General features: G+C 51.9%; 1 protein-coding gene across 2 annotated transcripts in view; it reads right to left on the bottom strand.

Annotated features, from left to right (window-relative positions):
- Positions 1 to 25,913, bottom strand: part of Kcnq1 (potassium voltage-gated channel subfamily Q member 1) — a 321,067-nt gene that overhangs the window by 263,780 nt on the left and 31,374 nt on the right. For both annotated transcript variants that reach the window (XM_038335391.1, XM_038335401.1), the window contains exon 2: positions 14,155 to 14,245. In XM_038335391.1, coding sequence (XP_038191319.1) covers positions 14,155 to 14,245 — 91 coding nt within the window. The remainder of the gene's footprint in view (positions 1 to 14,154; positions 14,246 to 25,913) is intronic.

Below are 25,913 nucleotides of genomic sequence, written 5' to 3'. Positions count from 1 at the left end.
GAACCCAGCCCTCTTCCCATAGGATCCCTACCCAACAAAGCTACCCAGGACCCCTCTGCTGAGAACTGAAGGCCTGTCCCCATGTCACCTGCCATCTCTTTGTTCTCTGATAACAAAAATATACTCACAAAGGCTCTGACAAAGGTGAGACCAAGAACCTCAGCCATGGCAGTAAACACAGGGAGGGCCCACTGAATCTACTAGAGAAAGATTTTGATTCACAAGGCCCAAGTACATGCTTCATACAAGGAATGTACTCAGGGCATCAAGTCACAAACAGTTCGAAATGAAGATGGATAAAAAGACATACCATGTACATATTAATAAAAGAAAAGACCAGAGCAAACTAAACTATCAGTGGTACAGAAGGCAATTTCATAACAGCAGACAGGCAACGCCGTCAGGAGGACACTGCAACCCTACACACAAACACACCTAATAAAAGGACTTCAAAACACAGTGAGCAAAACCTGTAAGAACTACAAGCTCCCTTCACAGCAGGGGACCTCAACACCCAGTCTCTTGGTGACAGAGGGAAAGAGTATGCGGAAGATCAGCAAGGACATGGCCAAGAGAGACTACGCTGTCACTCACACTGCCAGGTCTGTAAGCGGGCCTCCCAGCACCAGCAGAACAAGTGTGCTGACGTGCTCACAGAGGGTATCTACCAATGTAAACCTGATCCTGGGCTCTACACTGAGCCTTACTAAGCTGTGATGGAGCCAAGGCATATTGAGTATTTTCTATAATCAAATCCAGATCCAGGTAGAAATCAGTGAGGGGGAGGGGCAATCAAGAATGCCTATGCTTTGTGGACACAGTCCTAAATAATCTATGTGTCAAAGGAAACATACCCTTTCACAAGATGGCAATTGATGAGTCTACTCCCAATGGTGGGAACAAAATATGGCCACTCTTTCTGCATCTGTTGAACACTATAGAATCAAGGCTAGACAAGGCCATCAGGTAAGAAAACAAACCCACAGTCCCAGTCCCAAGGAAGAGAAAAGTCTTTCCTCACCAGCAGCCAACATTGTTAATGCCACATGACAACAATGGCACCTACAAGAAGCTTCTAGAATTAACAAGATAAATTTGCCAAAATGTCTGCAGTTCTCAATAAAGAATCAGATTTAACAGAACCATGACGATTAAATTCAACTTTGTCTCAAAAATAAGGTGCACTCACAGACACAGACACACACAGAAACACACATGCTTGCATGCATGCACACAAACACACAGAGAATGAAAGAGAGAAAGAGAGAGAGATTCAGCCCCTTCAGTCTCTAGGAAATGTAATTTCAGATACAGTGAGTTCCCCCCCTCCCCTAAGACACACACCAGATCCATTATTTCAGAGAGGATTGACTAGCCAAAGCATGAGGTTGCTGGAAATCTCCATGATGCTCAGAAGGTGTAAAATGGTAACCCTTAGTTGGCCAGTCCCTTAACAGCTAGATAAATACCCACTGTATTATCCAGGCATTCTACACCTAGAGTATTCATGGTGGTACATCCATATACTGGCATACTGCTCAGTGATGAAAAAGCATGAACCTAGCTAGATCTCAAAGAACAAAACTGAATCAAAGGACCCAGACAAAAAGAAGGCATTATGAATGCATAATTTTTAGGAAAACTCTAGAAAATGGAAGCATCTACAATAACAAACACCAGGCCAGTGTACACCACCTGTGGCTATGGTCTCATGTGTTGGGATTTATTGAACTGTGTGCTTTAAATATGGTATGTGCTACACACCTGCACACACCAGGATAAAAGCCTCCTATCTGAGGTCCTTCCATCCCACGACACTAGCAATAAACTCTTCTCCATCCCTGCCTGTTCACGTCACTAGAATTAGGTAGCCATTACCCACCCACATGCCACAGCCCTTGTAGCCACTGACTCTGGGCTGAGAATGTTCACATTTGGTGTTCCCTGAAACAATCCATGTATGTCCTAGGAGCAGGGTAACCCATTGTTTTCTGACCAAGGAGTAAACAGAGGTCCAGAGATGGTACTTCACACGAAGCCACCAGGCTGCCTCAGGTCTCTGGACTCCTGCCACCTCCGTGACTGTTCTCCACCACACCCTCACAGGCCTCTGAAAGCTCCCTGTCACCTGAGGCCATCTACCGCCCCTTAGCAGGGGCTAGGTTTGGAGCCTGTTGCTGCAATCCCTCTCAGAGAAAGAGGTGTTAGTTATCCCATCTCCACATTCCCAGGACAAGGGGCCTTCAGATATGGAGTGCAGGGATGGCTTCATAAATGTCTGAGCATGGTGGGTCAGGCCTGGCTTCACCTCCAGGCTTTGGTAGGGACCTGTTTTGTTGGCAATACTTAGCAATGGACAGAGATAGAGCCTCATCCGTGAGCAAGAAGAGACACAGCCCTGTTAAAGAATGTAAAATAAGCCAGACAGTGGTGGCACACACCTTTAATCCCAGCACTCCGGAGGCAGAGGCAAGCTGATCTTTGTGAGTTCGAGGTCAGCCTGGTCTACAAGAGCTAGTTCCAGGGCTGGCTCCAATGCTACAACCAAGCAAACAACAACAACAAAAGAATGTAAAATACTGACTGGGGGTCCTCACCCAGCTCAGTAGACAGCACATCCACCTAGCATGCAGGAAGCCCTGGATTTGATCTCCAGTAGCATATAAACTGGGTGTGGCTGTGCAGGCCTGTAATCCCAGAGCTGAGGAGCTGAAGAGGGGGATCAGTTCTAGATCATTTTCAGCTGCATAGGGAACTAGAGGATAGAGCCATGTTAAGAAAGGAAGAAAAGGATGAAAGAAAGGAAGAAAGGAGGGAGGGAGGGAAGGGAAGAGGGACGGAGGGAAGAAAAGAAGGAAAAAATAAACATGATGTGAAATCAAGATTCCCTCAGGCCCCCAGAGCCCCACGGTCTCCCCTCTGCAGGGGTGGAACTCCCAGCCCACACTTGATATTTTGTTCTTGTCCAGGCTACTTATGCTGACAGTTCCTGAATTAAATGTGCAAATGGAATGCCCCCCCAAGGGGGGGTGTCCCACTCCCCACAGACCCAGATCCAAGCAGCATATTCGAGTAGCATATGTATGCGAATCCAACTTGCATTTAGGTAAGAGCGGTGCACACAGGCCAGGCACTTGTGTGTCTCCACAAACTTCTTTGTGTTTATGTGTGTACCCTGAACATGCATATCCCAAATCCAGTGTCCCAGCTGCACCAGGCTGCCTTTTCTTACTAACAACCTGCTATTTAGCAGTCCTGAGCAAGTGTAGAAGCCATTGTCACCATTTGCAGCTCCTAGCCTCTTTTGTAGATCACAAGTGCTGGGTCCACCTGCAATCCAGCCCCCCCCCCCCACCCCGAGCCACATCTCCAGAGCAGAGTCTGTGTTATAAATAACCAACAGAACACAAAGCCTTGACACCAGGGGCCAGGATGTGTCTTCCCAAGCATCACTCACGTGGGAGAGGCGAGCATAGCTCCTGGTTGCCACGACCCTGAAGGTACTTGAGTACACACTCCATTTCTCAATCCCAGCAGTCCAGACACACTGAGATGGCCTCAGGGTCAGAGCACCTCCCACAGCTATTGAAGAAGGCTGCCAAAGCCCAACCCGGCCCCCAGCCCCAGCCCCAAAACCCCACTTGTTCTACTCAGAGTCCCCAGCCGCCATGCAGCCTCATCACCAGGAGACAGACAGTCTACTGAAGCTGCGGCTGGAGCCTTCCTTCACTGGTCAGCTCAAAAAAGCAAAGGGCCAGGGGGCCTGGGTGCTCAAGTGTGCCTCTCGACCCTAAGAGGCTGCCCCCAGCCCCCTCCCTCCCTCCCACCTGCAAAGTCACACAATGACATGCTTCAATAGCACACAGCCTGGGCCTCTGGTTTTCGTTCTGAGTGACCCTGGGAGGCCAAGAACGTGATGGGAGCCCGTCTGAGTGTGATGCCCTGGGGGACACTCAGGGCCCCAGCCCGCACCACTCAGGCAGCCCGCTCATCCAGGCAGACAGCTGGCGGACTCCACCACCGAGCTGTGCCCCTCAGCCATGAGGCCCTGCGGCTCATCCTCTCACCCCCAACCCAGCCCCCAAACAGCCCCCGGGTGCCCCACCGGAGAGGGGGTGCCAGGGCGGCCTGCTCAGCCCACCCCACTATATTATGTCAGCTGTTAGCCCGCACTTAAAGCGAGGCGCTCCAGCTGGCCAGGGTCAGATGTAAAAACAAGGGCCTAACAAAACCCTGCCACCCCCAGCTACTCTGAACTGGAGACCCCCACAGCATGCGGCACTCACTGAGGAGGCTCTTCCCAGCCTCAGGCAGAGCATAAAGAAAACACCTGTCCCTGGCCGGCACACTCTAATCCCACTAAACCCGAGTGGAGAACCACCACCAGCAGCAGGCCAGCTTCTACCCCAGGTCTGACTTTTTTGTCTTGGGGCTAAAGGATGGATGGTGGAGAAGACAGAGAAGAGAACTCACTGCTCTAGGACGTAGAGGCCTCCTTGTGCCCCAGCTAGACCCCATGCTGCAGAGAGCAGAGTACCTAGGGAACCCCTCCCCCCACACACACCTACTTCCTGGAATCTGTGAATGAGACTCTGCTTGCCTTAGGATCCTTGGCTCCTGAACAGTTGTCCTCCTTTAGAAGGACAGGAGACTCCTGACACAGAACAGTCTTTCCTACCGACATGGGAGCCCCCATGTGACCCTGTTGTAAGCCAGGACCCCAAAGAGCCACTGAACACCCCACACATGGTCACCCAGGCTGATTTATCGTTTCTTACCAACCTGGAGCTGAGTCAGCACAATTGTTAGGAAAGGGGCAAGGAGAGTAGGGGGTGAGGAGAAGGAAGGAGGGGAGTATAAGACCACCCAGATACCTGGAGGCCCTGGGAAGGGGCTGGGAAGTCATGAGCAAGCACATTACACAGAAATTGCGTGCGCGCGCGCGCGCGCGCACACACACACACACACACACACACACACACATATGGAGGTGTCCTGTTGCTGGCCCAGTCACCTCTTGCAGTTTCCCTGACCAGGAGGATGATCTTTGGGGTCCCAGGGTGACATAGGAATGGCAGGCTCCCAAGAAGATTTGAGAACTAAAACAGAACCGTAGAATGGGGAAGGGAGGGTCCCCCTCATTGGTTTGGTCCTTGTGACAAGATGTAGTACTAGGTGCAGCACTGACCACATGCTCACGAGGAAACAATGAGAGCTGGTACAGCATGGGCCTCTCCCCATGTTTCTGTACAGAACCTGAGTCTTGTTACTAAGACTCAGCAGCCACCCAGTGTGGAGACCGTCCCTCCATCCACAGCACACACATCATCTGTTGTATAACTTGAGTCAGTGAAGGCCTTGAAGACAAGTGGTTAGCACTCAGGGCAGGATATGGGGAAACCTCAAACAGGACCTCTCCCTGACTCTCCAAGGGGTCGTCTTGAGGCTAAGAGAACAGCTGCTAGCCACACACCAAGGCCTCTTCTCTTTTCCTTTGGGCTCAGGGTCACCTGAAAATGATGTGGAGAAGAGCTCTGAAGGAAGCGCAATGTGGAACAGTACCTTCAAAGCCAGCTAGGTCATGGCTTTCCACCTACAGAGCCTCCAGAAGACCAGCCCTGCCTGCATTCCCAGTCCTGCCTAGGAACCTCCACCTGATTCTCGCATGCTCCATAGTAAGGAATAGATTGTGTGTCCTTCCAGAAGGCTCCCATAGTTTCTTTACTTTCCTCTCTCTCCTGCCCCAGGCTCTTAATGATTGTCTTGTTCTGAACAAACATAATACGTGATGATTCTTGTCACTACACACTTGGTTCTTCACAGTGAATGCAGAAACCAGAGCTGTGTCCTGCAGGACCCTCCACACTAGGCCTGGGAGGTTCAGGAAATCTGGTGGCAGCTGAGGATGCTGGCCTTCCTGCTCTTACAGAATACAAGCCTTGCACAAAGGAAACAGGGCAGGGTGGTGGCCAGTTTAAACCCCATAAACCTGACAACCTAGAATCCATGGCCTTTAAATTGTGTACACTGTGGCAGAGATGGCCTGTCCTGCCATTTCTACCCCAGCTCCTAATGTGACCTTCTGGGAGATATGTCCCATGCATCCTAGTTTCATTTCTGTTGCTTTGACAAAATATCCTTGGGGGAGGGGAGAGCAACATAGGAGAAGAAGAGAAAGGGCATATTTTAGCTTACAATTCCAAGTTACAGTCCATCACTGTGGGGAAGTCAAGACAGGAACTTCAAACAGTTGGTCACATCCCAGTCACTGCCAAGAGCAGAGAGAAATGAATGCATGCATGCTCACTTGCTCGCTTGCTTGTGCTCAGTTCCATTTCTCCACTCTTACTCAGTCCAGGAGCCCAGTCTAGGGAATGGTGCCACACACAGTGGGCTAGGTCTTCCCACATCAATTAACTTAGGACAAGCACCCACAGATGTGCCCACAGGTTAGTCCAGTGCAGGCAATCCCTCTCTTTCCAGGTGATCCCAGGCTGTGTGGAGCTGACCATTAAAGTCCACCAATGCTGTTACAAAGGAGGTCTCCTAGAGGCACACACTGGCTTTCTAAAGATAAATCTCAGTGACTTGGGGAAAAAACCAACACGATGTATTTATAGAGAGAAAAATATTGACATAGATGGAATAGAGAAAACTAATGGCTTCAGGTAGAGTCATCCAAAGTGGCATGAACTAGGTACAGCTGTCTTGTATGTCAACATGGGAACACAGACATGTGTGGGACAGTGCAGCATGCCCATGGGGTCAGGACACAGCAATCTAAGTACCATTTTACTGCGCTTGCTTCATGTGAAACAAGGGGAAGTAGGAGTTCAAGGCCACTCAGAGTTGCCAGGCGTGGCGGTGTAGGCTTTTCACCCCAGTGCTCAGGAGGCAGAGGTAGGTGGATCTCTGACTTGGAAGTCAGTGTGGACTACACAAGATACTGTCTCAAAACAATGAAAACAATGAAACATAGTAAGTACACCCGTGACCAGTGTTCTGCAAATTCTGCTGAACAGAATGGGGTTTGGCCACCTTCTCAGAGGCCATAAAGTACTTGCTGTAAGCTTCAAGAGCCCACAGTCTCTATCCTGGCTCGGAAAAAATACGGAGTCCACAAGCCTGTGGACTATATTCTGCCACACCCTCCTTGGCCCCTAGCAGCAGAGAGGTGGGGTCTCAGCCTCCCAGGCAGTCTCTACATTCTCTAGCAGCTGAAAAAGATAAGATACTAGGAGAGCTGCCCACCATTCCTGCCCCAGCCTATGGACAACAGAATAATACACAAAAGACTCTGGAAGACTCTGGAAGAATCCGGCTCTGTCGAAAGGGCAGCTAGGAGGCAAGAGCTTTGCTGCAGCTCAACATGGCAGGCATTTCTAGAAACCTGGCAGGACACACGAGCTCTGAGCCCAGGCACTACGACATTCCTGCGCAGCTCTGAGGCCTTGAGATCCCTAGAAGCAGCCCAGCCCCATCCATTCACCTAGGTCACCCCCAAAACTAGAGGCCAAACCACAGAGCAGCTGTCTCCCTGGAGAGAGTGCCAGCAATTCCTGGAGAGTACCCCCCCACACCTCCGGTGATCTAGATGCCCTGGGGGCTACACACAGAGCTAGGTCTCACTGCCAGCCCCAGGTCCTCCTTGCAGATGGCCGTGGGGACTGACCTCCATGTCCACGGGGCCCTATGGTGTGAGTTTGGGGTGTGAATCTGTAGCCTGTGTCCCATCAGCCCAAAGCCTGAAACATAGTTGGAGCTTCATAGATAGTCTCTGCCTCAATGAATCTAGGAGAAAACAACTCAGCCAAAGAGGTGGGCATCTTGCGTGCATGGGGTGGGGGCATCTTACAAAGTAGAAAATACAAGCTAGGACAGTAGGACCCTGGAGTGCTGAGAACACAGGGGCAGAATGCCCCCTCTAGGGGGCCCAGGAGAGAGCCAGTGATTCCACTGGTTGGCTGGCTGGCACCCTAAGGAGTTGTAAGAACTAGACCTCTCCAAGCAGAGAGGCGGGGCCTCACAGGGAGCCAGCCTTGAGTTTGTCCGTGGAAAACTCAAGTCACCCACTGGTCTCCTGACCTTGGGTAGCAGTGATTCAACCTACAGGAGTCTCCTTCCCTCAGCTGCAAACTGTCTTCAGGGACAGGGTCACTGTGAACATACTGGCTTCTACGAGTGGAGCCAATGACAGGTGTTGTATTAATGCCCCCACAAGAGATTCCAGACAGGACGCCAGACCAGTCAGTGTGACACACGGCCAAATGTAGTACAAGCGCCAACACTGCACCAGGTAGTACAACCTGAGCTGGGTCGTAGCCAAAAAAACAAGACACCAACTACGATTCCAGGCAGCAGAAGATCAAGAGATAGGGACACACTCTACAACAGATAGAGCGTGAAAATAAACTGAACCAAGGCAAAGCTTAGCTACAGGACAAAGAAAGACATGAAGCTAGGCGCTGAATTTAACGCCAGTAAGTCTCTCCTGGCAGGAAAGGGTGTGAAATGAATGCAAGCACATGAGGCCCTGCGGAGTGTGAACGAGGGTCTGGGACCTAGGGAACTGACCTTGTTCCACATGAAAGTGGGACCCACGGAGGGCTGTCTCAGGACTCAGAGAGCCCACAGGATCTCGTTTTGCCCCTGGGAAACTGAGGCCTGCCAAGAGAGTTGCAGAAAGCCAGGGCGGGCCAGGAAGGGTCCAGCTGCAGGGAGGTGGGTCGCCCCTGCGGGGCCAGGGAGCCTCACAGTCAGGGAGGAAGCTGGAGAGATGACCTCATCCCCCAGGCCTCCGGCCGCGGCTCACAGGGGTTTTAACCGCAGGCATGGCGGGACAGTTCCCTGGTATGCGGGCCACGGGGCTCACGGAGCTGGAGTTTGTGTTAGTACTTTTTCAATGCAGCTGTCTTTGTGTGGGATTTGAAAACAAGCTGGGGTTTGAGAGACAAAAAACAGCCCTGCACCTGGGCCTGGCCAGGGTCTCCTATTGCAAGCAGGGGTGGGTGGGTTTGGCGGCATGCATGCACATCCAGCAGGCGTGCACGTACACGGCGTGCACACACATGTGCGCCACGTCCACAGATGCACGTGAAGCCTGTCCTGGATTCAGAAGCAGGATTGGGGTGGGGGGATACCCTCCTTGGGGCCACAAACAGGTTTCAAGGCCAAGCACACCTACAACACGCATGATCAAAGTTCCAGCCAGATCCTGGCCTGGCAGGGTCCAGATTTCTCCAAGAACAGCTTTTCAGGCCCAGGGAATATGCCTGGCTCAGCAGAATGCTTAATCCCTCGGAGGCCGCCTGGCTTCCTTGGCCCTGCTGAGATAACAGGGCTCTGGCACCGCGAAAGCCAGGCGCTGAGGCAGGAGTATCGGCGCTGGGGCTGGGGAACGCAGCCTCGCGTGACTTCTCCGCCATTTACCCAATGTGTTCCCAGAATCCCTCACAACGCTCCCTCGCCCTGGGCCCCCGTGGGGCACCCCAGGCTGTGGTTTGGGCTCCTGCGCTCAGCACTCTGGGCTGGGCCCAAGGGCTGCCGAAATGCGTAGGATAAGAGCGCCACCTGGTGTCTCCACAGTCCAGCAGAGGCTGCCTTGTCCTTGGCCCCAAGGCTGAAACAAATACCTTTGCTTCTTACCCCACTCCCATCCACTGCACGTATCACCTGCATTTTACACTGTGTCCCTCCGCCTGGGGCTCCAACAGTCATTCTTACCCCAGAGGCCTGGAATTCATAACCCTGATATCTGCCTGGGCTGGGACACAGCCACCCTCTGAGGGCCGTGAGCGACTGGCCATCTGCCACAGCACACAACTCTTCCTTAACTAAAGCTCTCACCAAGCATCCTTTCCCCCAGGAAGATATCACCATCCCACACACATGGCTCTTTGAGTCACACACTTCTCTCCTCGTCCATATGTCTAGGCTGGGCACACGCCTGCCTCTTCCCTGCTGTCTCCAACACCATCTGTGGCCATGATTCTAAAGTAAGCCTGTAGACACAGCCAGTTCAAACCCTGGAAGTTATGACCTCCAGAGGCTGGCAAGTGAGGACACAGCTTTGTGACTTCAGAGTGATGGCTCAGCAGTTAAGAGCCCTTGCTGCTCTGGCAGAGGCTCCAAGTTTGGATGGGCATCCATGTTGGACAGTTCATAATCGTCTATAACTCCAGCTCCAGGGATGTGCCACATCCTCTTCTGGTTTTTGTTGGGCACTGTACACACAGACACACACGCACACGCACACTCACACAAAGAATGTGGAAAAGACAAGTGGGAAGGCCAAAGCTGAGGCTGATTCTCATCCCTACACTTTACAGATGGGGAAACTGAGGCTCAGGGTGTCCCTATGGGCCATGCCTGGGAAAAAGATTTAAAAAGAAGGGGGTTGTGTATATACAATTTTGAGCAGCTGGAATGTTGAGCCTCCTTGGCACAGTGGAAAGGTGTGAGAGAGAGGTGAGCCTACTCACAGAGTCCCATCATACCCAGCGTGCCCAGAAAAGAGCAGTGTTCCAGAAGGGAGTGTGCAGAGCTGACCAGAGGTCAGTCCTAATAGCAGAGAATCAACTCTGCTGGGCACAGCGTCTGTGCAAAGGCCCTGAGGCAGTTGGGAGTGAGTGATGAGAAAGGGAGGGGAGGATTGGAGATGGGGGGGGGGTACTTAAATGTGTAGCACTCTGAGGACCATGAAAGAGAAGTTGGAAAATATCTCAAACCACCCAGGGAGCATCCCAGACACTTAGGGTTGTTCTATAAAGTCTCTCCCTAGTTGTTGTGGGGCAGGAAGAGTCCAGGGAATGGGAAAGGGACAAAGGAGGTAATGAGGTCGCTGTCCTCACTGCAGTGAACAAAGAGCCACTTCTGGGAAGCAGAATAGACTGGGGCGGGGCCGCCTTGGGAGTAGAGACCTGCTCACACAGAGGGAAGGAATTGGGGGAGAGGACATCACAAGGTCCCACCCACACTCGCCTTGGCTCTGGGGCAGTAGGATCTATGTGGTATGCAATTCCAAGAGTAGCCACCAGAGGGTGTACAGGCCCCCAAAAGAGCCTGGCCCGAGGGAGGGAGCAGAGGCCACCAGGAGAGGGCGCCTAAGTCAGAAGTTACTGTGGATGGAAGAGGGGGCAACAACCACCCCAAGTCTGGAGCTACCAGATGAGAAATGGAGCAGGTATATTCATGAGTCCACACACACACACAAAAACACATATTGACACATGAACATATAGTTACATATGAAAACACTGTTTACACATAGGCATGAACATAGCTGCAGATGCAGATGCACAAATCAGTGTGAATAGGTACACAGGTATGCACAGGCATACACGAAATCAAATACATGTAAATGTTCTCTCACACATGTACTCAGACCAAACATACACTTGCTTAGAGACACAGCTGTATACAGGAAGGTGTCCATCTGAACACACGGGGGCATGCTTGTGTGAACACATTCTCATGAATGCATACACAAATGTGTTCCTGTAGACCTCCCAGGGGACTGTTCTGACAGTCAGACCTTGCTCGATATGGGAACCATCAGGGACTGTTGGCCCAGGCGCTCCAGACCCAGTCCCGGGTCAAGGACTCCAGAACCCTGGTTCCTTGGGGAGGAACCTGGGCCATTCTCCTCAGCAGCCACCAGATGCTATGTCCTCTCACAACACAGTCAGAGACCAGGCCTTGCCTGTGTGACAGCCAGTTCTGTAGTAGGGAAGGGAACAATCCTGAGAAGAAACTATATGGCTATCATCACACATAAGACTAAGGAACCCAGGGTCCTCTTGCCCCGTGAAAGGATGTAAGGGTCCTGTAAAAACCCCCACCAAAATAGAAAAGCTCCATCAGACAGGTCATGAAAGATTATATTCTGGTACTGAGAGGTCACCCAGGAAAATGAGGCTGGTCTGCCAACACATCTAAAGAGATGCCAGCTAAGATTTGACAGCCGGGGGTGGTGGCACACGCCTTTATTAATCCCAGCACTCAGAAAGTAGAGACAGGCAGAACTCTGTGAGTTTGAGGCCAGCCTGGTCTACAGAGAGAGTTCCAGGACAGCCTCCAAGGCTACAGAGAAACCCTGTCTCAAAACAACAACAACAAGATAGCATCCTTCCTGCCAGTCAAATGGAACCAACTAGGAACAGGTGTACTGTGTGCTGACTGGATGTTGCTTTTGGAAAAGTCCAAGGAGCTGACTCACACTTGAAGCCCTGTGATCATAGGTACAGGCACATCACAGGCTGAGGCCCACAGTGAAATGTATCAGAAGAAAAGTCACCCTCTAGTGATACAACTTTCAATAATGTGCCTGTCCATGTTAGCAGTTGCCTAAAACACATACAAAACCACCAGTGACCCCCACAGAGGCAGGCACACCGCTGCCTGGCACCACAGCCATGTGGGTATCCCCAGCATAGTGAACATGAGGTGCATCCTGGGTTGTAGGCATTGACTGTCAGGCTGGGAGGGCCCCTGAAATATGCTACAGAGCCCACTACAGGGTGCAGGATCTTGGCCAGATGAACCCTCCAGTGGCCTGTGGAGAAGAACTGGGTACTTCCAGACAAGTTCCATGTCTGATTTGGGCTACAGTGAAGACACGCACCCTATGGTGGGGGAAAAGGGGAACTTTGGGGTAATTAGCACTCTGTGCTGGAAAGTTAGGGGTAAGACAGAGCAGTGGCCTGCCTCACACTCTTGTGGAGACCCCCAAAGCCATTGGCAGTATCACCATGACTGCTCAAACCCAGAGAAGAAGACATCACATTCAGGCCAGAAACAGAGACCTCTATGACCCAGGAAAGGAATATTTCTTGTGGCTCAAAATCTAGAAGCAATAAAAGAAAGATAAAGTTGACACTTGAAAAATGTATGCCACTGGGAAGCAATCACTGTGACTCAAGATCTAGCAAGACAAACTTCCCAGCTGACAGAGGCAACTGAGAAACACCTAAGGTGAAGGACGGCTATCTGTGATCACTGCTCCCTGCTAGGGCTGGGAACATCCTATCACAAGAGGAAAACACAAACGCAGCCAAGCAGAAAGACGTTAGGCTGCACCCTTCTAGGCTTCACCGCGGGTCATCGTCTTGTGCCCACAGCCCCAGCCATGCTGCCCGGCCTTCCCAGCAGCATCATAACTGTGTCAGCACTGTTCCTAAAGTCCACGTGGCCTCATGTCTGGCCCAACAGTGAGTGGTGATGCACGGGTGCTCTGCTCTCATGGCAACTGGCTCCAGGCTCTGGACAGCCCTGCCAGACAGGGTCTGCCTCAGTTGCAATATCCGACCCTGGCCCTGTTCCAGGGCTCACAGCTGCCAGATAAACAGTCCTTCAGTCCCTTGAAGCATGTGGACTCACATACCATACAGTACCCTGAAGGCAAAGTTGGCTCCTCACAAAGTGTAGGGTCACATAGGACAGTCCCCAAGTCCTTCCCAGAGTGTGGGATCATAAAAGACAGTCTCCCAAGTCGCTCACAGTATGTAGATCACACAGGACAGTCCCCAGGCACCTCAGAGAGTGTGACTGGACCCTGGCATTTGGGAATTCCATTCCTCAAACTTTCCACATGTTACTCTATGCTGGGACGGGGGCATGGGAGCTATGTCCCAGGCCTGGCCTGCAGAGGAGACCCAAGCTATGTACCAAGGTAGTTGTGGTGCCCACTAGGACTGCAATGGTGGTCCTGCCAGCAATGATGCATGAAAGTCTCCTGGGCTGATGTAGGGTCCCACCTTGATGACAGGGGTGGAATCTTGGCTGGAACACCTGCAGGGCTCATGAGTCAGCAGTAACACACACAAGAATCACTCAACCCTAGGCACTGCCCCCCACCCCTCACCCCTCACCCCTCAGTGCTATGGTGCCCACTTCCTCCTGTCTTGCCTCTGGGCCCACTTTGGAAGTTTCCCCATACGTAGGCCTTTCTGACTACCTGCTCCAGTTCCCTATGTTCTTCCTGCTCTCAACACACAGCCCAGAGCTCTGGCAGGCATGGATGCAGGGGAATTGCCCTATCTGATACCCCAGTACCAGGATGGTGGAGACCAGGGTTGACTCTACTCTACCCAGCCCTCCTTCACCTCTTCCCCTTGCACTGATGGCATTCACCGATGGCCCTGGGTGCCTACATACCATCCAGAAGAGGGTCCCGGTGGCCAGAGCGGCATACTGCTCAATAGTGGACAGGACACTGAAGATGAGGCAGACCAGAACAATGAGGAAGCTGTGAGGACAGGGGACATATGGTCAGTGCCTGGTCCAGTTGCCCTGCCACCGCCCTCCTTCCCGACACCCCACATGCAAGATCTTTAGTGCTAGCAACTCCAAGTATACCTCAGTTAGTGCATTCACATATAGGGTACATAGGATGGAAGCCACTGACCAACATGAGGACTGACCCCAGCTTGGTGTCTCAGTGTACATAGACCTTGAAAATGCCACACTATGTGACCACCCCACCCCCATCCCAAGTTCATCTGTCACCTGACTGCTCTGGACCAGCAGCCAATCCACAAAAATGTCACACACAGCCTCATGGTCATGGCCATGGGGAGGTGGACAATGGGTCAGGGTCTCCTTGGAAGCTTGGTGGTCCAGCCTCAGAGTGTCCAAGAACCTTGGTGTACAACTGAAGCTCAAAAAGAGCCATTTTTAGACACTGGGGGCCTTCATGCCCAGGAGTTCAGAAGGGTACAGTCCCTCAGTTAATGGGGAGACCTAAGAAAGAAGGGCCAAGCACAGCCAGGACCTGCAACCTGAGGGCATCCAGAAGGCACAGCTATCACACAGAGGCCACGGCTTCCACCTGCTCTGATTCCAAGGGCACTGAAAGATAAGTCTCTCTTCCACTGAGCTTCCCATCCCTGGGCGTCACAATCCAAGGTGGCCTTCAAAGTTTCTCCCACTTGAGGGACAAGGTAGCAGAAATAGAGATGCTGGGGGTGGGTGCTCCAAAGACTCTGCATGCCATCATGGCAGATTCTTGGGGATCAGAATGGGAGTGGGGAACTGACACATTGTCCCAGGGTTATAAGAGGGGAAGACAAAGAAGCCATACACAGAGACATCCGGGCCCCAGCACAGACCCCTGCCCGCATCAAGGAACTCACACACCTTCCACCAATCCCATATCCCATTTTCTCAATATATAAGACCCAGGCCACCAGCCTCCCAGAGGTCATGCAGCAGCAGCGGCCTGACTCAGCCACAGAGTTTCCTGAGTGAGGCACAGCTCAGATCTCCCACACCTCGCAAGACTGAGTCCATCCAAGCCTGGCCTTTGGAGCCACCACTAGAGGCCTGGAAGACTGACAGAGCCAAAGGCCCCACTCGCTACCCCTTGCCCCCTCCTTCCACCTGCCCTGCCGGTCAAAGCCTCCCCCATGACAGACACTTCATTTGTCATGACCGCTTGCTCCCCCATGCATAGTACATCCCAGTCTCCTCTTTACCCCAGCCCAGATGCCCACTCCACCTTCATCTCCCCTACATCATGCCCAGTGTGATACAGCAGTGGACCCAGTCCTGGCTCCTGATCCCTCCTTCCAGGTCTTGAGGACCTGCTGCCACTGCCCTACCTGGAAGCAAGGACTCGGGCTCCTACAAAGTGGTCCCATCTCATGTGCAAAGTGACTCCAGTACCTGCTCTGTCCCCTTATGCCATCTCAATCACAACTCTCAAGGCCAAGCATCTCTGCCAAGCCCTAGTGCCTGCAGTCACCCCCAGTCAGTGAGCGTCTTTGGAACAAGTGCCTAGCATGCATTCCTCACAGGCCTAGAGCGCTGGCTGTAGCCTTGTTTTCTCTCATCCATTCTCCACATTGCCTCAGCCCTGAGGACCCTCCCAGAGCAACACGACAGGACACCAGGTCCTCCTAGTTCCCCCAGTTGTGTTCCTTCTGTCCAGCAGTAACCATGCTGATTGTTATGCCCATGTCTGACTCCTGACTAACTGTATGGCATTGACCATGAAAGGCCCTGTGAGATGAACCAGCCACATGGGTCATAAGGAAGCCTTGGCTCTTACGGGCACAGCAAACACTGGGTGAGATGAGCACCTCTCTGCTGCCCATCCACAGGTTAGACCTCCATTTAGTTCTGCTGGAGAGGTCTGCCTCTTCGTCATGGATTCCCAAGTGTTTCTTGAGGCCCTTGAGGCCTTTGCAGACTCAGTTCCTCTCTGGATAGGCTCTGCTCTCTTCTCAGACTGACTCATCACACAGTGGGGCCTCACTAATCCTGGGTGTGAGTTGTTTTGACTTGCAGCAGGCAGGGGAGTGTGATTGGGTTCATCCCTCGACAACAAAAAGTAGAATAGATGCCCCACCCCAGACCATTGATTCCACGTGGAGCCAGAAGAGGGACCAGCATGAAGAGACACAGCCCCTTCTGGCCCACCCTCCACAGTGAAAAAGCCAAGCAGCCCCCACTTCAGATTCCCCATTGGCCCAGTAGGAGCTTGGAGACACCCTCTCATAGAGCTACAGGTTACAGCACAGTACATACCCTCTCAGGGGCTCAACACCTAGAAGTGAGGTGGTAACTTTATCCCAAAGTCTTTGAGAAGCCCCCAAACTCCTGGTGTCACCACACATGATTAAAAAACCTCCTGCTACCCTGAGCAACTTAAGGCCCAATGTCAAGAAATCCTCTCAGGACACTATGTGGCCAGGTCCACTCACTTATCACCTGACCAAGGCTTGGCAGAGAGTACCACCAGTCCCACAAGAACCTCACAGATCACAGTGTTACCGTGCTGGAATCCAGCTGCTATTTCTGAGGTTTCTGGGGCTCCTTAGGTCACTCAGGTTGAACCATGGGAGTGACAATGTTGTTCTTAATGGAATTTTGATTCTCTCACTATTAGGGTAATAACTCAGCCTTTCAAGCCCTTTAAGGTAGCCTTGGATCCAAGATGGGATACAATACAATTCTACAGAACTTGAGAATCAGAGAGCTTATGTGTAGCAAGGGAGTAAAGACCTTCAAATAGGCTATGGAAGGAGGAATGGCAGCCATGGGCCACTCTGCCCATGACTGCAGGAAGCTCAGGACCCCAGGAGGGCAGAAGCAGTTGCAGCCTATGGGTAGACAATTCCAACAGCCTGGAAGAGGTATCAAAACAAGGGGGCTGTGTGGAAGGCCCCTTACTCTCTGACTACTCCCACCTGGCAGTAGGAAAGGTCTGGACACACAGATCAATCCCGGGGTAGAGGTGCAGAACAGCTAAGTCCCCAGTGCAGACAGAAAACCACCTATGCTCCAGACGGGTGGCAGAGGCTAGGTGACACACCCACCACAACTAGCCCATGCTGACCTGCCCAGGAACCTTGAGGTTGGGGACAATGGTGGCAATCTGCCCCCACGTGCTGGCTGCCTTTTACCTTCAAGTATTCCGAAAGCTAAACAGTTCTTCAAATATTTGAACACATTGTGCTGCCCGAGAAAGGGTTATACAGCATAGTTTGCTTTTTATCTACTCCCGATAAAATGAGTATTATCTTATTTGCTACTTTATCTGTTCCTGTCCTGGGTGGGGCTGGCAGCCTCAGAAAGACCACACCAAGGGTCTCTGCCTTTGGGGAAGCTCACAGACCAGCTGCCTACCCCTTCTTGCCTTTATAGGACAGCCACCATCCCTCTACCCTACCTGCGTTACCCCAGAACCCCAAGGTCAGGCCATCAATCATAAAATACCTTCTCCACTTTGCCCACCAGGAGCAAGGCAAACTAAGGCTCAGGAAAATACCTGTGTCCCTGGACACAAACTATCATATTCCTAAGAGAGTTCACTGTGCAGGGTATGAAACAGGGGGTTCCTGGGAACAATGGACTGCTTTTTCTACTTGCTCTAAATCAACTCATCAGCCGTGACCGCAGCCCAGCCCTGAGGGACGGCCAATACCTTATCGGACATCACTTCAATATCTCTGTGCCCAGGTGCCCTGGGAACACAGAACACGGCATTCAGCCAGCACCACGTGGCTGCCCCAGCAGGAGGCATAGGGGTACAAGGAACAGTGACAGGGACATGCACAAGCCAGCTATGGCAAGTTGGGGCTATGACTCAGAGATCTCCTCCATACATACCAGGTCCCTGGCCAGTAGCTGATCCATGAGAAGCCAGGGCTGGGCCTAGAACCCTGGGTACCAGACCCACTCAGCATAGGCCTGATAGTGATACTGTCCCCAACCCACAGGCCTTCATCATTCCATTGTGAAGGGCTATGCTCTATATATACACAGGGTCTGTTCCAGAAAGATTGACCTGCAGCCTAGTCATCATCAAATCCCCAGGACCTAAAATGTAACACTGAAACATCTCATCTCAGGAGACCCTGAGTCATTATATCTGCATACGTGATAATAGCGTGAAGTGCCCTGAAAGTATTGTTAGTTTGGAGGGGGGTGGAAATGTCCTACACAAAAGGTCACTAGGCATGGGTGGACCTTGATGATGCTTGTTGAGATAAGCCAGAGATGAGAGGACACATACTTCAGGATGCTTTTTTCAGAGGTCCCTGGAGTTACCAGATCTGCAGAGACAGAAGACAGAATTGGGAACCAGGGGCTGGGAACAGTTTCAGTCTAGAAAGATAGAAAGTTCTGGAGGTGGGAACGGCCACACATCCTATGAGTGAGCTTCACACTTCTGACAGAAGCACCTGTGTTTCACCATGACTAAAATAGATTTAAGAAAGAAAACCAGGACCTGGCGAGACGTTCCATGGCTAAAAGCACTTGCTGCTCTTCCGGAGGACCAGAGTTTCAATTCCCAGCACCCATGTTGGGTGGCTCACAACTGCCTTTAACTCCAGCTTCAGGGGACCAGATACTCTTATTTGACTTCTCTGGGTGCACCCATGCACGCATGAGACATGCACATCCAAATTACAAAAGAAAACCAGGCAAATGGTTTTGACAATGGAGCGTGAGCTGGTCAAACACACAGGCCACGGGCTGTAACTGAAGCTATGGACATTCAAAGGCCCCCTGGGGATGGCTCCCCACAGACCAATAAATAAATGCTCAGTGGGCCTCTTGGCAGAACTAAAAACCTAAAGGTACAATGAGCTTTTGTATGCATAACACCCCACAGACTAAATTCTAAGTATGAGCCCCAAGCAGTGTCTAAGGGAGTGTGCTAGTGTTCCCTAGGGAGTTACTTGGAGAGATTCCAATCTATCTACTCCTCAAATATGCTGCCTGGGAAGGGAAGCCTAGAGGGAGACCCTACTCACTCACCGCCCACCACCCACCCTCATCATTGCCTAGACTCCCAGCTGCCTGGCTTCAGGCTGGATGCGGACATGGTCCAGGATACTGGACTTTCAGAGGAGACAGTTTGTTTAAGGTTATTCCAGGAATGATCAGCACACAGGATGGTACTAACAGCAAACATCAGTTGGATAGAGTTGGCAGGGATTGGAGACTTCATGGCTACCGTTTGCTCATGACAGCCCCTCCCACATGCTGCTCGGGGTTGAGTCTGGGCCCGGACACCTCCTGAAGGTACACATCTCAGTGCATGCTGAAGAACCAATATGTGCCCAAGGCTGGGCATAATGTCCCTTATCAAAGCCCTGAGTAGGAGTCCCAGGATGAGGAGTGCCAGGTGAGTGACGGCTGATCTCAGGCTTAGCCCATCTATACTTCTTCAGAAGTCCCCCCTGGACTGGGGACAAGAAGAGACAGTCACCTGCAGGGAGACTAAGGCCCAGAGGTCAGCCTCATGTTCTCTTTCTAGGGAGCCATCCACTTTGTTTTGGGAATAAACTCTCATTGGGACATGGGGCTTGCCACTTAGGCTAGGCTGGCTGCCAGCAAGCCTGGGATAGGATGCATACAAGGCCACATGAACAGTAAGCTCAACCTGGCTACGCAGGCCCCAGTGCTCAGAATAGGGGAGCCATCTTATCCCACATATTGTCCTGGGCTACCTTGATTCCTCCATCTGAACGGACACTTCCTTCTCTCTCAGATCCCATTGGGCACCTTCTGGGAAGAGAGTTGACCTTGGCTTGGGGTGTAACAACTACCCCACGATGGTTGTACATCCTCAGCAGTAAGCTTTTTCCACACGAGGTAACACCAGCTTTAGGCGGAGGGGAGTTTGGGAGTCATCCTCTAACCTACATCAAGTCACCCATCAACAGTGACTCTCAGAAGATCAGGAATTCTTGATCAAGAGATCAGCATCAAAATCAGGTTCTGGTGCCAAGGAAACCACAGGCGTACAGCTGGTTCAAACTGCTGTGGGGCTGATAAGCAAAAAGAAATCTTACAAGGTTTTAACTAAGTCTATCATTTTGCGTGGGGCCCCATTCATACCTGTGTTTGGCCACACAATGCCGGTGAGCTGTGGGTGAGAGATGCTGTATATGAAAGCTGGGGAGACCCAGAGACCAGGTGTGCAGCCCCCATACCTCAGCCCTGTACAAGGTCAGCCCTACCTGCCTCACTGAGGTGCCTGCTCTCAGTCTGATGCCTTTGCCTATGGACAGGGCTCCCAGGCCTGAGATCCCTGAGATCACACTGGCTCTAGACTTTTTTAGGCCTGGCTCAGGACCTAGTTCATTTCATTAAAAGGTTCTGGTAGGAAATACCATCTGCAGTGACCTTACCTGCTAGGAGGTAAGATTTCCAACCCATTGTCTTAGAGCCCCTTAATGTGCTGATCTGGCAACTGCAGATCCACCAGGAGATTGACCCTGCCCAACACTGAGGTCTGTCTTGCCTCCCCAGCATCAGATGACACTCTCTCCAGGATCTGGCCCAGAAACCCCACAAGAGCAGAGCATCCACCTGACTATGCAGAGTCCCCAAGCCCTCTGCCCATGCACTTCCTCCAGGGTCATGAAGTAGGCACCCCCAGTGTCCCCTAGTGCACCCTGTGCCCCAGGCAGCATTCTCAGGTATCTTAGAGTCCTGAGAAATGAATATTCCAGGTATCTATGTCTGGCTCCCTCCCACCCATTGATTTCCAGGAAAACCTCCCTTACTAGTAGAGAAGCCCTTAGTGCCCAGTGGGGTCCCATTGGCTGGCACTCCTTTAGAAAGCCCAGCATCAGGTCAAGGACAGCATATGGAGTTTGCTGACTAACTGAGCAACTGTTAAGCTGAGAGGAAGTCTCAGGCCCTCTTCCAGGGGAGCCCAGTTGGTTGCCTGCTCTGCCTCTCTGGCTGAGCCAAGCCCTTCACAGCCTCTGATTTGGGTCAGTGCAAGACACAGGGTTAAGCCTACAACTGCTGCTGGCCAAGCCATGAGCACAGGTCATGAGTAGATGAGTGTCCTCGGTGGCTGTCTCCAGATGGCAGGTGAACAGTGTCATATACACGGCTAAGCACAAAGCCTGATTGCTCGGCTGTCCCACCTTTGCCCCTGTGAGGGGTGTAGAAGAAGAGGCCACCAGGCTGCCAATGGAGAGTCAATGAAACTTCATAGCCACCCTCTATTCAGCTACGCTAATTAGCAACAAGACACATTTTGGAGTCCCTGCCCAGGACCCAGTGTCCCCCGCACCTAGAGCAACACCTGACATTGGACCTGTTCTCTCAGTAACACTCTCATGTGGGACCCACAGAACCTTGCCCCCCCCCCCGAAAGCCACATGGCAAGCAAGGCAGCATGCCCAAGATTAGGTCCTAGCTTGATAACACATGTCCACAGCTCACCTTTTAATTTTACCCCAGAACTCAGAACTCCTAAACTTATTTCAGCAGAGTCCCCAAGAATAGTCGGGAGTGTTACCCTGCTGTCACGGATATGCCTCTCGGGGAGCATCTTGGTACTTCTTTACAGGCTTAGTATGAGGACAGATAAAGACCATCCTTGGAAAAAGGTTAATCAACCATATGTACTATCATTTGAAACCTTTATTGGAGGCCAAGGAGATCAATAAAGTACTTGGTCCACAGTGTCTGAGTCTAACCCTCAGAACACAAGTTAAAAAAAAGCTGGGCATGGTGACAGGTACCTGTAATCCCAGCACTGGAGAGGCAGAGACAGACAGATCCTTGGAACTCAGTGGCCAGCTAGTTTAGCCTAACCAGCAAGCCTTGGGCCAACAAAAAGATCCTGCCTCGAAAATTAAGATTGACAACTGAAGAGGGACTATTGAGTTGATTGCTGCTCTCTCTCTCTCTCTCTCTCTCTCTCTCTTTCTCTCTCTCTCTCTCTCACACACACACACACGCACACACACACACACACACATACCTCTTTGGAGCACTAGAGGGCTAGGGTGGGGGCTGGAGGGGTTGTGCTCAAATAGTGTGAGCATAGCAGGAAGGCTGGAGCACTGGCCAACGTTGGAGGGAAGAGCTGGGGGCACTGCAGCCCCTCCAGGTTAGTGGCTGTATCTGAGGCTTGGGAAAGCTGTGGTGGACAATGCATTGACCTCTCTCTCAGAGCAAGCCTGGTGGAGAATATGTGTCTAAAGGTCTGCAGCCTCGTGGGATCCACTGCTGGATCAGACATACGTGACTGCTATGTCACAAACCACAGCACCTGGCTGAAGCAGCTGGCTCTTGGTCTGAAGGGCCCCTGGGGCTACCCCAGCTGGATGGCATATGTGGAGCCAGGACTCAAGAATTCAGTTGGCAAATAGTGCACAACAGATCGGGGCTCTCTGAGGAACATGTGTGCAGGCCACGGGGGCCCCCACAGGATATGAACCAGGGGCTTCAGATATGGGAAAGTGGAAATGAGCTGACTAGGAGCTCATGTTTTCCTGTCAACTCAGCATGTGCCTAAAGGTGGCTGTTCTTTATTTGAAGGACAGAAAAGGGAGGGAAGATCAGCAAAGGTTTGTGTCCTTCCTAAAGTCTCACAGCACTAAGCAGTCAGTGAAAAACAGGGCACACAGCATAGGTCTCCACCCATCCACCTCGAAGCCTCCAGGGAAGGCACACCCCTGGGGGAGCCAGGAGCCAGGGTTGGGGAAAGCAGAGGCAGCCAGGAGGCCTGGTGGGAGTAAGTGGTCTATCCCAAGGTCTCAGGGCCCAGAGTTCAGGAGAGAACCAATGGCCTGTGAGTATGAAGGCATGCCACTCTTCTAGGGAGCAGAGGATGCCAGGCCCAGTCAGTACAAGAGTGTTATGTCCCTGGGCAGTTGGCCACGCCCAGCTTTGCTCCCCCAGGCCCCATGATAAGATGCCTTAGAGACTATATTTAGAATGTGCGGTAGGGACAGGCTTGCACGGCACATGCTTGTCATGGATTGTTCGCTGAAGACACCCATGGTTCTCCAGCATGAGGTAGGGTCACACACAGTCTGTGTCTCTTAGAGATGTCTCCACACAGGACTGCTCTGGCCCAGAAGGCTCAGACCTCCCTGGAGAAAAGTGGGCACTGCCTACTCGAGAGTAGCAGGTAGTTCACTGGGATGACATGTCCCCACAGACAGACAGACACCTCCATATGTCTACATTCTCGTAGTTTAGCCCTATTTGGGAAATTCCTTCGTTACATCAAGTTCAAGTCTTTCTTGCTCTCTTCTGGGCCCATTCCAGAGATTTTTAAGGAATCCCTATCCACCAAGCTATTATGCAATGTATGAGCCTCAGTTTCTCCACAGGGGTGAAAACACATCCAGGCTGCTTACTATGTCTGTACTCAGTCAAGGGCAACTGTCATCAGATAGACCCCCTTGTTCCATGGCACTCAACCCCACTAACACATCAATATTCTAACAGAGGCAGCAACAGCCCTGGGCTGAGACTACAGTCTCCACAAGATGTCACCAAGGCCTTGTGGCCAACATCCCTGGCCCCACTGTCTTCTCTGGTACAAACCTCCAATGATGTGACCCAAACAGTGTGACCTTGAAAAGGGAGAGCTGAATTTTGCATATGAGGGTGAACCAAGAACAGAGAGTTGACTAGGTGACCAGGGGTAACCTATCTCTTCCTCCGGAACAGGTAGCCACAGTTGTCTCTGTAGGGTGTGGGCACTGTCACCCTCTGATCAGCTGAAGGAGTGCATGGTGGTCCCTAACATCCCCTCTACATGGGAGGACCACAGGCCTGGAACAGGCAATGCTTCTAGCTAGGCAGGGTGTTGTCCCTCACTCTCCCCTCCCCCCCCCCCCCCCCCGCGCCAAGGCATAGTGGTGGAAGGCTTGGGGAGTTGGGGGTGGAGAGTGATGAAGAGGACATGGGCTAGTGTGGATCACTGGGCTCTCTTAGGACAAATGGGGTGAGTGGTTCTCCCAACCTGCACCCTCAATGCAGATCTGCTTGCTACTGGAAGCCCCACTCTCCAGAACCTGGAATTTTTCCTATGCGGGAGTTAAAGTGACACTCAGATAAGCTGACAGCAGAGGGCGCCAGTGAGAAAAAAAACAGGAAACCAAACAGTGGCAGCCTGCAATGGGTCACTCAGAGGAGAGACAGTCACAAGGGAGCAATTGAACTACAGACCACTCAGCTCCCCAGAGTTACTTTGTAAAGCCTCGGGGTGGGGGGACATCTTAGTAGTAGCAGTGGTAGCAGTCCCACAGAAGCCACTGGGCAGCAGACAGTATGCTGAGTGTGATTGTATGGAGATCAAGTCTAGCCTTTTTGTTCTACCTAGAGAAACTGAGCCCTGAGGTCAGCTGGGGAGACAATCTACCCTAAATGCTCTCACGCCAGCCAAGGCATGCAGCTGATTCTTGTCTCAAAATTTCAGCCTAGAGCTCCATGGCTGTAGATGGATAAGCTTGAAGCAGAGCTCACTAGAAGGTAGACCTCACCCAACCAGCAGAATCTAGAAGATCAGTACCAAGGCTTCTGGGAAAAAGAAAAGGTAACATGGCCTGGAGACTGGACACCAAGTAGTGCTCTCAGCCACCTTCAGAATGCAGCTTTGCCGGCCCCGCTGTCCTGTGAGTTGATTCATTATAATGAGCTCAGAAACCTCATTTATGCAAAATGTCAACACGTGGACCAGACACTGAGATGACAGTTCCGTGGGCACAAGGGAGGCTATAGAAGCAAGGTGTCCTGCTCATAACCCACTCATCCTGACCCTGCTGGTCCAAAACCCGGGATTCCCCATAGTCCAGCGAGGCTTGTGTTGGAGCAGATGGCCTGGCAGGAGGTTCTGGCAGAAGTTCATAACCATGCACACTCGTATCCACCCAGCTTTGGCCAAGCATTTGGCACTGATGTGGGAGTCACCTGGCAGGCCAGTTTCCTGCCAAGGCTCAGGGAGGAGAGGCGCCAGAGCAGAGAATGAAATAGACAGAATCACGTCTTAGGAGCAGCTTCTGGTAAGGCCTCTGTGAGGACCAAGTACATGTGCTGGACACAGGTGGCTTACTACCCCTGGGCACTGGGAGCCCTGTCCGTCTCTTCCACTTGAGAGACCCTGACCTTGATGTTGTATGAGTGATCTTGGTGCCCTGGTTAGAGGTGTCCTGGAGTCATACTCTGGAACCAAGAGGAAATATCCCGGATCTTTGCAGCCATGTCTCATGGCTCACAACACTTGATGGCCACAAACCCACTCAGCTCTGTGGCTTTGTCCTTGAGGGACCCTCCCTCTCACTAAGAGCCAGTCAGGCTGGAGGCCCCAGGGCAGCCACAGGTCTCTTCCTGAGCTAGGAATCTCAGCCTCCTGGGACCCTGACTCAGTGCCATCCACTTCCTGGAGCCCTACTCTGATTGCCAAAGTGACCTGAACCAAGGAAAGCCTCTGATGACAAAACAAGGTGGTCACATGCACTTCAGGGCAGCCTCACCATGCACAAGAGCTCCAGGCAGCAGCTCATCAATGGGACTGTTCTTCTAGGGCCCAGGCAAGACTTAAGCTCTTGGCAAGTGGCTGTACCACTGATCACAACACAGAAGGCTTTGGGATTGGGTGGGACAGAGCCCCAGTCTGTCTCATGCTGCGCCCATGCAAC

The sequence above is a fragment of the Arvicola amphibius genome, chromosome 1 (genome assembly GCF_903992535.2).
Source record: "Arvicola amphibius chromosome 1, mArvAmp1.2, whole genome shotgun sequence".
In the NCBI taxonomy this organism is placed as follows: Eukaryota; Metazoa; Chordata; class Mammalia; order Rodentia; family Cricetidae; genus Arvicola; species Arvicola amphibius.
The sequence above is the reverse complement of the archived record's forward strand: the minus strand, read 5'-3'. Positions and strand labels throughout refer to the sequence as shown.